At 42.3% G+C, this 13,179-nt stretch overlaps 2 protein-coding genes across 2 annotated transcripts; one reads left to right on the top strand and one right to left on the bottom strand.

Moving 5' to 3' along the window:
- Positions 1–1,410: 1,410 nt before the first annotated feature.
- On the bottom strand, positions 1,411–5,141 carry LOC139949001 (melatonin receptor type 1B-A-like). The gene has a single exon (XM_071947389.1). It carries the CDS (start codon positions 3,166–3,168, stop codon positions 2,020–2,022), a length of 1,149 nt encoding a protein of 382 aa, XP_071803490.1. The 5' UTR covers positions 3,169–5,141; the 3' UTR covers positions 1,411–2,019.
- A 5,222-nt stretch (positions 5,142–10,363) lies between these two features.
- Positions 10,364–11,500, top strand: LOC139949150 (5-hydroxytryptamine receptor 4-like). Its single transcript, XM_071947550.1, has one exon. The coding sequence runs from the start codon at positions 10,427–10,429 to the stop codon at positions 11,498–11,500; it is 1,074 nt and encodes a 357-aa protein (XP_071803651.1). The 5' UTR covers positions 10,364–10,426.
- The last annotated feature ends 1,679 nt before the right edge of the window (positions 11,501–13,179 follow it).

Here is a 13,179-nt window from a genome sequence, read left to right on the forward strand (position 1 = left end):
AGAAGTAAAATCGACAAAGTAAGCCTTTAGAAATTTTTTATTTTAGTTAATACAATTATATGACTGAGCTGAATATTCTTAGGCATGATCGTGAGATCGCAAAAAAATATCTTTAAAAACATGTTATAGTCTGGGTGCGAAAAAGCATTTTTTTTTTTTGACAGTTGCTGTTGCCAGGGGGCAATTGCAATAGCGCTGCCTCAGCAGAAAAAAAAAGCAAAATCAAATTGTCCTCGCCAGAATTATGTAACCAGCCAAAATAACATAGCACACGTGTGTCATTGCTTCCCTACAACGTTTTCAATCGGGCATAATTTTCAATTGGGTGGAAGTGGGCATTTTTGAAACCACGGGCGAAGTCAGAACCGGCCCTGGTTTCAAAAAATGGCCTACCCATGGCATCGGTCCATGCAATGGCATTCAATTTTGAATAATAAAGTTCCCGTTACTCAAAATTATTGAATGAACCATCTTAATTTTATTTAAAAATGAATAATGCTCGGGTCAGCGTGTACTATTAAATAAAGCTATTTCTCTTGCAAGAACGAGGGTCATGTCAAACGGAGCAAATTACCAGCAACCAGTTCCAGGCAATCTCACTGAAAAAAGGGCATTCACATTTGAATGTTCACATTATTTCCTTTAGGGATCGAAAGAAAAAATTTACTCATGTGCTATAATTATGAAAGTGAGCTTTTGGCATGCACACAATTGGTTGCCTCCCAAATTGCCTGGAAAAGTTGCCCAGTTTGACAAGGCCCTATAAGACCACCGTGTACAAATTTGAGGCTACAGTTAAAGGCAGTGGACACTATTGGTAATTGCTCAAAATATTTATTTGCATGAAACCTTACTTGGTGACGAGTAATGGGGAGAGGGCGACAGTATAAAACATTGTGAGAAACGTCTCCGTCTGAAGCGACGTAGTTTTCGAGAAAGAAATTTGATTTCGAGACCTCAAGTTCAGAATTTGAGGTCTCGAAATCAAGTATCTGAAAGCACACAACCTCGTGTGACAAGGGTGCTTTTTCTTTAATTACTATCTCGCAAATTTAATTACAAATTGAGCTCAAACCTTCACAGGTTATTTTATGCATAATGTTGAGATACACCAAGTGAGAAGACTTGTCTTTGACAATTACCAATAGAGTCCACTGCCTTTAATCCAGCGCATATTGACACTAGCCATAGCCGTAGATGTAACCGCTAAATCGAACATGGCCTAATACTGTGAGTGGCACATTTGTAATAATCAAGAGGGTAGCAGTCATGTTCATCGCGTTCCATGAATGCAACTACAGAAATGAATACAGACTGAAACGATACGGAATGGGGCCAGACTATAACCAATTCAGCTGGATACAAGCAACCTTAATGGAATAAATTTGCATAAGTTTGTCATGTGGTGTATTCATTTGAAAATAGGAATTTATATACTCTTTCAAAAGCCAATAATGCATTACAATTATATTTGATACAAGCTCCTGAATTAGTTTTCAATCCGATGCTTATTGTTTCAGCTTTGGCAGTTTACACATTTTGCCTCTACTTTACATGGTATACAGAAGTCACTATTTTTTATCGACATCATCACAACGTAGTTCCTCTTCCAAAATCGTTTGAATAATTGTTCGCTTGCTTTACAAATTAAGTATTAAAAACTATTATTATTAATATTGTCATCAAAGCACAGAGCCTCTTCCAAAACGTGCTTAAAAGTGTTGTGTTAAAAGATTTTATCTTTAACACCCCGGCTGAGGCTTAAGGCAACGCCGACAATATTTTAAAAACCACTGATAATTGCTCGTTTGCTTTAAACATGTTGTGTTAAAAAATATCATCTTTAAAACAAAGCGGGTCTTTACCTTTAGCTCTGGCCTGGGCTGAGCCTAAGGCAGCGCCCACCATTTTGGAAACCACTGTTTAAATGACATTATAGGTGACTGGCGGCGAGTCTAATTAAACTTAAGACGTAGCTTCGCAAAAGGTCCATAAGATAAGGCAGGTGTTTCAGAATTCTCATGCGTAAGAAGCACTTCTCCCGCAACAGTTTCCTCCCCTTAGCCTCTTGAGTGTGTCCGAGGGCTCAGGGATGTGGTCCCACTGGCGACGCAAGATGCAGCCGAATACAGTCTTAAAATGCGGGTGCTTAACTGCATAAATAACGGGATTTATACAGCTGTTGATAAACAAAATGGCGGCGGCATATGGTATCGCCGGATCGCTGTCGTCGAAGAACAGGCAAATGGCGTAGGGAGTTAGGCAAAGCATGAAGGCACACAAGACGTAGAACATGTTCTTGGTGATCTCGTACTGACGTCGGCTCATACGGTTACGGCTCATGGTGGCGTTGGTCCGCACAGTCCCCGTACTGTGCCTCGGTGACTGTGGATAGTGGTTATTGACGGCATCTACGTGACCCTTGGATACGATGGACAGGTTGTTGGCTGTGGAATCCACGGAAGCTTGGGGGGAGCTGATCATCCTCTTGGCATGGCGATTAAGATGCTGCCACAAGAGGACGTAGCAGACGATGATTGTGACGAGTGGGATGGGGTACAAACCACCTGCCACGATGAGATCGTAGTAGTTGGATAAGAGGTGGGATGAGATGGACCCACAGGTGTGGTATTTAGGGTTGTACCCAACCGCACCAACCTCCAAAACAGGGGGAAGGAGGGTTATCGATAGAGGGATTATCCAGGTCAATATTAACCACATGGCGATCTTTATAGGCGTGTAGAGAACCCTATACGTTGTAGCGGCTCGCGTGATCAGCAGTAGCCGGTTCAATCCAATGGAAGCCAACATGTACATGCTACAACCAACAGTTGTGGACTGGATAATGGCGACCACCTTGCACACCCATTCCGAGACGGGGAATCCATCCTTGCCCAGAAGGGCCACAGCGTCCCACACGATCACCAGCGATGTCAGCATGTCCGCTAGGCTTAGATTCACCACGAATGCGTTGGTCGCTGTCCGGAGCTTTTTGGACAACAGTACGGCGAGGATGACCAGAGCGTTGCCCAGGGTACCGACTAGGGAGGCGGTCAGGAACATGGTGGCGACCACCACTCTCTGGGTGTAGTCGCTGAATTCAAAAGGAATGTCCGTGGAATTGTCCACCTCCGAGGAGTTGAAGCTATCGTAGCTATCAAACTCCATGATCACCAATCGAAAGTTTGTGTAAGAATGTTACAACTTAAACGTCCGAACGCAGTGTTAAAAAATGTTCTGTTTATATAAAAATCACTCACCGGACCGTCCGAATAGGTCTTTAGAAATAGTCAATGGTCCTCCAAGCAATATACACTTTCCACACAGACGGTAGAATGCGGGTCCTTGAAATTCAATGCAGGTAAACAAAAGCCATAATAACCGCTCCACAGACCTTTGCACAATAATATGATGAGCTTGCGAATACAACTAATGCACAGTAAAGTTACACAGTCGTACTCATATTATCTGACTGCTTCTTACTTGCGTTTCCGGCAGATAGTCGGGGTCGTACACGACCAATAGCACACAAAAAGTGACGTCACGGGTGGTGGTAGCTGACAAGCAGTGCCTCAACGGTCTGAGTGTGAGCTATGAATGAATTGGTGAAAGTGAAATTGAAAGTACCTGTACAGGTTGTATCGATCTCAGCCTTGTTCTTTTGACCTCAAAGTCAGACAATAATGTTCAAGATTACTTTTGCTGTTTCGATTGGCTGTTGGGCGAACATAGACAGTTGTGTTTAACACCAATCTGCTGAGAGCGATTGTTGTTCAATAACAAAGGAGTCGATCGATTTATCATGTCATTATTAATGTCAACAGGTGTGCGCTGGCTAGTTATATACTTCAAGAACAAGGCTGCATTACTGTCAAACCATTTCCGAATTAATGTATTGTGTCCGGGTAGAACAGCACTGACTCCTGCCTCTATTTTAAAAAGATGACATTTTACAACTATGTGACAACTGACATCAAACACAGGTGGCTATAATGCTACAGGTGACACCAACTACTTTTGGACAGCATGCAATATTAAGTTTTGGTTGGGTTTGAGGACAGGAATTATAGCGGATAACTTAAGACCGGATGTACCGTTTGTCATCAAACAAGTTCCTCTATCACGCGAAGTGTATTATGGTTCCGTGGTGGACGTGACACTGAACTTGAAATTCAATTTGAGTATACGACTGTTTGATGAGTGGTTTCTTGTAATCTTAGTCGTCGGTATTCTTGCAGTTGAAATAAACAGTTTCGAGTTCCTCATAGATATGATGATATACGATTAATTCATGTTCCTATCTCATTTCGTATACTGTCGCCTTCCGCGCTCAGTGTTCTTGAAGACGTCTTCGTGTGTGGCTACAAGTAACACCTGACGGCCGAATTCGCTTCAAAAACAGTCGTAGAACCAAGTTGAAATCCTTGAGTGTTAAATTCGTGTGAAGGCTTTCCAGATACACTGCCATTAAATTAAGTCTAAACAAAAACAAAGCATGAGGTCAGGTAAAAGTTTAACAATATGTTTGACCCCTACTGACAATCACTTTATATCAGCTGCGATCAGCGTTCGTCTTGACTATTGTATTGTAAATCGATCGTTTCTCGTGACTCGACGTGTAGGTATTTCGGGTCACCCCCACTTTCAGTACACAATACGTGCGTCCGTTTCTAGCTGTGTGTGATGTAAATCAGATCGATGCACCAAATGATGATGCTTCTTGAGTGGTCCAGTCACCAATGTTCCTTCACCCAGTTTTCTTAACCGACATCCAGCTTTGAGTCTTAAGATAAGGTATTTCGGGTCACACATTCAATACCCGATACTGGCGTACGATTCAATTGTGGGTTTGATCCTAGATAAATCAGCTCTCTAGAGTAAGTGGATCACCATAATGGTGATTTCTTCATCGGTAGCAATCTCCAATGTTCTTCACCCCCAAAGACCCTCCAGCTTTAACACCCAATACTGGTGGACGTCGATCGATCCTATGAATTTGATCATAGATAAATCAGCTTTCGTGAATAATATCCCCAAAATGATTTATTGAGTGGTATCAATCACCGTCTTTCATCATCCCGTCCTCAGAGAAGACACAGTCAGTGAGTTTCTTGATGATGGAGTGGGCTGTATTAAAGTAAACCCCCTGCACAGTTATGGCTTCTTGACGATTAAGCCCCATACAGGTTGCACGTCACACACAGTCAGCACAATGAATGACGTCAGGTGTGAAAACAGTGAACATCTTTTCAAATTTACTTTACGGGTCAGTGCATTGTACATTATGTACATTTTGCATCTGAAAGGGAGCGTTGTGGGTCATTGGAAAGCGTGCCTTTGTCAGGGTCCGGTTAGATTTGTAACAGTCGTTCGTGGGCTACATAAATCGTCACGAAGCACGCGTCCAGCAGCCGTTCCAATTAACATATTGTAAAAAGCAGCATGGCATAGGAACGTTCTATAAGAAAGATGCATCAAAATGTAACAAATAGAGAAGCGGACACGTTTTCTAAATATTGTTCCTATAGACGATGTGACCTATCTTTACATTTTGCCGGGCAAAAAGATTGCATACACTTTCTAGCTGGCTGTCAAAACGCAAAGGTTTTGCCCGGCGGTATGCGCGCGAATCATGTTATGGTTTTCGAGTGACGTCAGAGGTCGCATCGTCTATAGGGTGCGTTCGTTTAGCTTCCCTGGGTCGACTCCGGTGTGTGGCGGTTTTTTTTCCAGGACAAACGTGGTTAATTATCTGCACACGTTCGTCCTCGAAAAAAAACCAAGGCCACACACCGGGGTCGACCCGGGGAAGCTAAACGAACGCACCCATAGATGAGGGACTGAGGAAGCCTGAACGATCGCCTATTGGAATCTGGGCCCAACTTCATAGAGCTGCTAAGCACAAAAATTTGCTACGCATGAAATTTCTTCCTTGATCAAAACAAGATTTCCACGTGATTTTCAGGATAAGCAAACAACAGCTAACTACCAGTAACAAGCAATATGCAACCAATGGAAATTTGGTTGGTAATCCTGTTTTTATTAAGGAAGAAATTTCATGATCAGCAAATTTTTGTTGGGCCCAGGTTACAAACGTATCATAAACCTACCTCCATGATTGAACCATGGACAATTGAACCATAAAGAAAACATGATTTTGTTTCTTTCTTTATGCAAATTTGAATCTGAGAAGCGTTATTGTCAGTAACGCTTCTCAGATTGTGTGTAAAGGACCCACTGAGTGGACATAATAATATCGCTCCGGATTTCATCAGGCGATCAAAAACGTGAGCATGCTTTGAAAACTTAGTTTTCAGATTTACTTTTAGTGTATACATTTTTGCATCTACGATTAAAACAATCGAACGATTCCCAAAACAGTTTTCCCTTGAGCTGCACTTTAGATTAATTGAAACGCTAACCTTCCTAAGGGGTAAAACAACATTGATGGCGCCCTTCATGTCTGCCAGTCACACCTAGCCTGACGTTCAACCTGTCTTTTTAAGATAACCGTTCCATTTGTCCCTGGCAGCCTTTCACTTTCTTGTTACCAAAAAGACCTTTATAGCGCTAACGGTTTGATATGCCCCCACCACCAGCTGTCAACATCAAGTGTTGTTGTTATTGTTTTTATTTGGTTTTTATCTATCAGTTGCGGTGGCATGCAAAGTGCCAAAACCTAACTAGGGATAGGAAATTACATAAAAAAGGTTCGTGTACTCTTTTAACTCCGGATGCACACTTTCCCTAAAGGGGGATGATTGATTATCTTATCTTATCTTGTACGACAAAAATATCCCTTTGTGCATTTATAGTGTGACAGCTGATGTACATGAATATTGTGTGCAATTCGAACGCGAAATCTTCTCGAACAAGAGATGCTAGGCTTGTTTGTTTACTGTTGTCATCTGATTACACTATGAAGTGCATTTGAACTTTATTTAATATTTGAATGAAAGAAAGACCACGCGCTCTTTTTCCATATGTTTTTTGGGGTTACCACTGCCTTAAATTTATTATTCCTAGAACTGAAGTGTGTCGACCCACGTAAAGTCCTATTTTTAACTAAAACGTACAACCATACAGGGCAAAATTTTTACTTATTTCGACCGAAATGAAGACCACTTGCACTTTTGTTTAACTACTGCCTCACATTACTATTCCTGGAAGTGTAGTACCGACCCACGTATAGGCTTATTTTTAAACTAAAAAAAGGACATCTATAGGCCTGCACACAAATTGAGTTGTCTCTTTCAGCATTGAGAACATAATCTACTATATCGGCAGTGCTCCCTAACGTAATTCATTGCTTCGAAAAAGTGCGATGACTGTTTCAATTATTACAGAATCGGTAAAGATGTTTTGACAGAGACATTCACCGCTCGAGGGCGCTCTATACATTGCCAATGCTCTCTCGAGTACGTCTGACTGCTTAAGTGTGATTTGTTTAGTTCCGGACGTAGGTTCTTTTGCTGTGGATAAGAATCAGAACCCCTATCAGGCTAAAGGTCATACTTCCGACTCCCAAGTTAATGTTTTCTTAAAACAATGTACAATAGGCTACCTTTTACTCCCGTATATGACGTCACAGCCCCAAAACAGCCCCCCGCCCAACTAGCTACCATTGGCTGAGAGTCGCGCACAGCGCGTTCACGTGTTCACGTTTCCATTGTTTGGCACAAAATATGGATGCAGCCAATGTAATAATGATCTACAAATAACTGCGTCAAATCCCGTCGTGTTAACTGTAAATTGAATATTAGAACCATGCAATCCACATCGACCATATCTTATAGCCACAATACACTTCCATAAAAATACGAACATACATGGCAACATGCATCCAGGTATTGAACCCTCTGTGAACGGTTACCGCTCGATAGTCCGAAGGTTCGATGGTCCGAAGGTTCAATAGTTCGAAGGTCCGTTAGTCCGAAGGTTCGTTAGTCCGAAGGTTCGATAGTCCGAATGGCCTTTTAGTCCGAAAATAGGATAAGGTTAAATATTCCGAAGGTTCGGTAGTCCGAATTGACAATCAGGTTCGATAGTCCGAATCGACAATAAGGTTCGACAGTCCGAATTGACAATAAGGTTCGACAGTCCGAATCGACGATAAGGTTCGATAGTCCGAATTGACAATAAGGTTCATTATTCCGAATCGACAATAAGGTTCGATAGTCCGAATCGACAATACACACGCGCCATTGCCTGTGTAGAATTTATTTTGGTTCGCCATGGACGCGGTAACGATTTCACGTTCGAAAGCTGACGCGCAGAAAAAGCACACGGGAGATAGGCTTTGGACGCGCTAAATGTCACGTGCCGACGGCAACAAGTCACGTGACCACGGCAACGCACAGAAAGTGAACAGGGGAGATAGGCAAATGGCGGACCCATGCCAGAACCCGTGTATGTACGCACGGCCGATCTAGTTATTTCAGTTATTTTAATTTATATCTATGAACAAAACGAACTTCTTATTTAAATTTCCCCACGGTGTGCGTCTTTCGAACCTTAATCGAACCTTATTATCGATTCAGACTATCGAACCTTATTGTCAGTTCGGACTATCGAACCTTATTGTCGATTCGGACTATCGAACCTTATTGTCAGTTCGGACTATCGAACCTTATTGTCGATTCGGACTATCGAACCTTATTGTCAATTCGGACTATCGAACCTTGTCGTCGATTCGGACTATCGAACCTTATCGTCGATTCGGAATAATGAACCTTCGGACTGTTGAACCTCGTTTTTGTTTCGGACTATCGAACCTTCGGACCAACTAACCTTTTTTAAATTCGGACTACCGAACCTTCGGACCAGTAAACCTTCGGATCGATGAACCTTCGGACTAATGAACCTTCGGACTATCGCATCATATGTTCGGATTAACGAACCCTATTACATTTTCGGACTAATGAACCCCCTCTTATGGAAAATTTGCGCGTTCGGACTATCGAACCTTCGGACTATTGCACCTTCGGACTAACGGACCTTCGGACTATCGGGCGGACCCCCTGTGAACATGCAGCTTGCCTTGTTGGGAGTCAACTTAGAAGTGACGGTTAATCATCGTTTGAGGGTGTTTATTCAACGTGACCTACTTGAAAGTTTGAAATCGTCATCACTTGCCCTCGTTTTTCTCGGTAGTCAAGGCTGACATCATGTAAACAGGCTGATTAGAATAATACTGATCATCATGCCTTGTCAACAAATCCATTTTCTAAAAACAAACAGCAATGATATAATTTCCCTTTAATTAAAAGGTGAACAACGCGGTCAGTTTGGGTGAGACTATGCGTTTGTTTGACACTTTATGTTGCGGAAACAGTTACATTCAATTTGTTTGTTTTTTCTCCAAAGTAGTATATCCAACCAAACACACGTGAACGCCAACTACATGATTGATATTGAGTATAGCCCTATACGCAAAGTTCCATGAACAAAAAGGTTTGTTTGGAAATAAAATGATGAACAATAATGGCTGCTGTTGCACACAGCGGACCAGACTTGATAGTTTGTTTGACATTATCGGACAAGTTGGACAAAATGCATGTCGGACATTGTTGGACATAGTGGGTCGAACATTAATTATTTGTTGGACAGTTGATCGAAAATAATGGTCTGTCGGACATGTCGGCCACTATGGGTCGAACATATTGGCTTGTCAGACATTATTGGAAACAATGGGTCGAACATGATTTGTTGGACATCAGTGGATTGTGGAAAGTGGACACAGTGGTTTGGACATAATGGTCAAACTCGGTTGTAGGACATAATGTTCCTTCACAGTGGTCAAACAAGTTCAAAACGTAGGCACATGTAAAGGTGCAAGTCATGCTAACCGCTAGAATCAATGCCAGACAGCAAACAACCATCCTACTTCCTTCTGCCTCTGACAAAAAGAAAAATGAAATGACTGAACTTCCCTTTGCCCTGAACAAACACATTTCAAAAACGTCCACAATACTGAACAGTAGCGGATGTGACAGTGCTAAATTGACATACTGGTACGTATGTGTGCCATTTCTGACTCTGCTTACCAGGTAGCGCCGTACCCAGGATGCTACTGCGCTTAATAATAAGCTAAGTTGCGTCCGGTGACGCGAAAAAGCAATGTTGTTTTAAACAACGTCTGAGTAGAGTAACATAAAACCGATCCCTGGGGTGGGGTTGGTTTACTAGGAATGAAATGTATATATATAAGGACTTATGAGTAGCAACTCTCACATTCACTGCCCGCAACTATGGTGAACACTGTTGACGTTGAATACAGAAAGCCTTAAGCCTTTCTTCTTATTTTATCAAAAGGAAGACAACTTTTTCGACTTTGCGTTTAGCCACTCTTTCACCAATTGTGAAGATCTTCAAACAATAGTCGTCTTCGAAGTTATTTTCATAAGTTGAACCATAACAGTTAAGCATGTATCCACGACCAAATGGAACAGAATCAGGTGACGCTCTAGACGATGAGGGCGCTGGTGAGTTCAGATTCTCAGACTACAATCAGCGTGTGGTGGTAGCCTCTTTAAACCTCCTTATCTCGGTCTTCGGCATCTTCGGCAACGTGCTGGTCATCCTCGCCGTGGCACTGTCGCGACGTCTCCGGACCATCACCAACGCATTCGTGGTCAGTCTAAGCGTTGCTGACCTGCTCACCTGTATGTCTTTACCTTTCAACGCCGCTAATCTGCTGCACTCGGACTTGGGGAACTCCATGTTTCCCGACCTGGTCTGCAAAACATTGGCCCTGATCTTGTACACATGCGGGGGTTGTAGCTTATATACCCTTGCGGCTATCGCTCTCAACAGATACATACTCATCACCAAGTCCGTTAAGACTTACAGGAGTCTATACACACCGTTCAAAGTAGCCGTTATGGTAACCGCCACGTGGTTTGTACCGTTGCTCGTCGCGTTCGTCCCGCCGTTGTTTGGACTCGGTGAGCTCGGGTACGCTGAAAAGTACGGCACGTGCAACCATAAGACAAGTAACCCCTTGTCGCATATCTACAGCATCTTCCAGGCTGTCTTGTTCTACCCGGGTCCAATGGTCATCATCGTCATCTGCTACGTGAAGATTTTCAAGCACGTCAAACAACACTGCCAGAACATGATGACGTCATCAAGCCTAGAGCTGTCGATCTCCTCGAGCATACAGACCAAGGAGGCGTTCCACCCTAAGGAGAACAACAGTGTCACGAGGCGTCTGACGTCATCGCGAAGACAGATTGATATCACCAAGAATCTCTTCTGCGTGGTGCTCGCTTTCGTGATCTGCGTCTCGCCGTTCGGCATAGCTTTGATGATACCTCCAAGCGACCCCTTCATACCGTGGGCGGCCGTCTTCTTGGCGTTCAACAGTTGCGTCAACCCGGTCATTTACGCCACTAAGCACCCTCAGTTCAGGCAAGTGTTTCGTTTGATGCTACGTTGCCAGTTCAACAAAATACAACCTGATCCTTTTGTCCGAAAGGCTGTAATACGCAGAAGATAACTGTAGTGTGACATTATTAAAATAGACCGTCCATGCACATCGGATGGCTGTACGTAATTCTATGTATGTAATTAAATGATATTAAAAGATTTGTCACGGAAACTCTGCTTCTTCAAGTCAGTATTAATCATCATCACGAACAAAGATTGAAACTTTCCATTTGTCTGGTTTAGTCTCGATGCATTTAACGATATTTTATTTCTTCTTTTATAATTGCGATTGCCGTACTGGTTAACACACTGCCAATACAGCTTGTTATTAGAAAAGGGTATTAAACAAGCACGCAAACCCTTTATGGTAAACAAAACTTCTGTGTAAAGATAGAATGACACCCGCACACACCATGTTAAACGTTAAAAGTATACACAGCGTTTATGACGCGGTACGCAGCGAGTTTCACTAGAGGGCGCAATAATGAACACGTTCATTCGCTCGCGCTTGAGAGATCGTTCACAGTTTCTGAATACAACAAATTTTGGCTTATGTTTTTGTTTTCCCTTGTTGCTTATCAGAAATCGTTGAATCTCTACATACTCTGAAAATTACCAGGTCATGGTCGACCCGGATTCCGAATCCAAAGGACCGGACCCATTTTGGGTCAGGCTGACCAGAAACTGGTTTTAATAAAAGGTGGGGTTTTCGATTCAAATTCTGCGTCAGTTTAGCACATTTTCAGGTCTCAGTTTACAACAGATCCCGGGTTACTCTAACTCATAGGTGGGTCTAGCGCCCTGGGACACAGGACATGATATCATTATTGTCAAATTACGGTATTTTACTAATCATTCATTTCATTATTTGATAAAAGTAAGTATGGTATAACAAAAAAGCATAAGTAGAGAAAGGTATGTCACTGAACAGAACTAATTGTAAAACTAGATACCGTGTACACAGCACCCCTTAAAGGCAGTGGACACTATTGGTAATAAAAATACTCAAAATAATTATTAGCATAAGACCTTACTCGGTAACAAGTAATGTGGAGCTCTTAATAGTATAAAACATTGTGAGAAACGGCTTCCTCTGAAGTGACGTAGTTTTCGAGAAAGAAATAATTTTCCTCAAATTTGATTTGGAGACCTCAGATTTAGAATTTGAGGTCTTGAAATCAAGCATCTGAAAGCACACAACTTCGTGTGACAAGGGTGTTTTATCTCGCAACTCCGACGACCAATCGAGCTCAAATTTTCACAGGTTTGTTATTTTATGCATATGTTGAGATACGCCAACTGTGTAGACTAGTCTTTGAAAATTACCAATAGTGTCCAGTGTCTTTAAGTATAGTTCTTCGTCTGCAATTATGAGACAAACGATTTTTATTGAACTGGGGCCAGGCCAATTATTATTAATGTGATCCTTTGGCATTTTCGAACCCTCGGCTTGGGCTCAAACTCAGGCTCCGTCATTACATTGTACAGTGTTTCCCGCATCAAACAAAGCCCGAACCCGGGAGCAGAAGTATTAGTTTGGAAAACGCCAACTGTTTAAGGTTTAATGGTAGATAAACAGAATGGCGCCACCATGGAAACTTAAGTGTTTTTAATAACCAGATGAGCTGGAAAAACGGCGAGCAGGACCACAAGCTGGAATAATAGGCTGTATCACAGATATGCTTTTGTATAAAATTTATGTTCTAGTAGGCCTATGCTTTTGTTCAAGTAATAGTGTTAGTGCGCCAT

Source organism: Asterias amurensis, chromosome 16, assembly GCF_032118995.1.
Source record: "Asterias amurensis chromosome 16, ASM3211899v1".
NCBI lineage: Eukaryota > Metazoa > Echinodermata > Asteroidea > Forcipulatida > Asteriidae > Asterias > Asterias amurensis.

Bases quoted from the DNA above. Each gene is read 5' to 3' on its own strand.
- LOC139949150 (XM_071947550.1), top strand. From the start codon at position 10,427: ATGTATCCACGACCAAATGGAACAGAATCAGGTGACGCTCTAGACGAT.
- LOC139949001 (XM_071947389.1), bottom strand. From the start codon at position 3,168: ATGGAGTTTGATAGCTACGATAGCTTCAACTCCTCGGAGGTGGACAAT.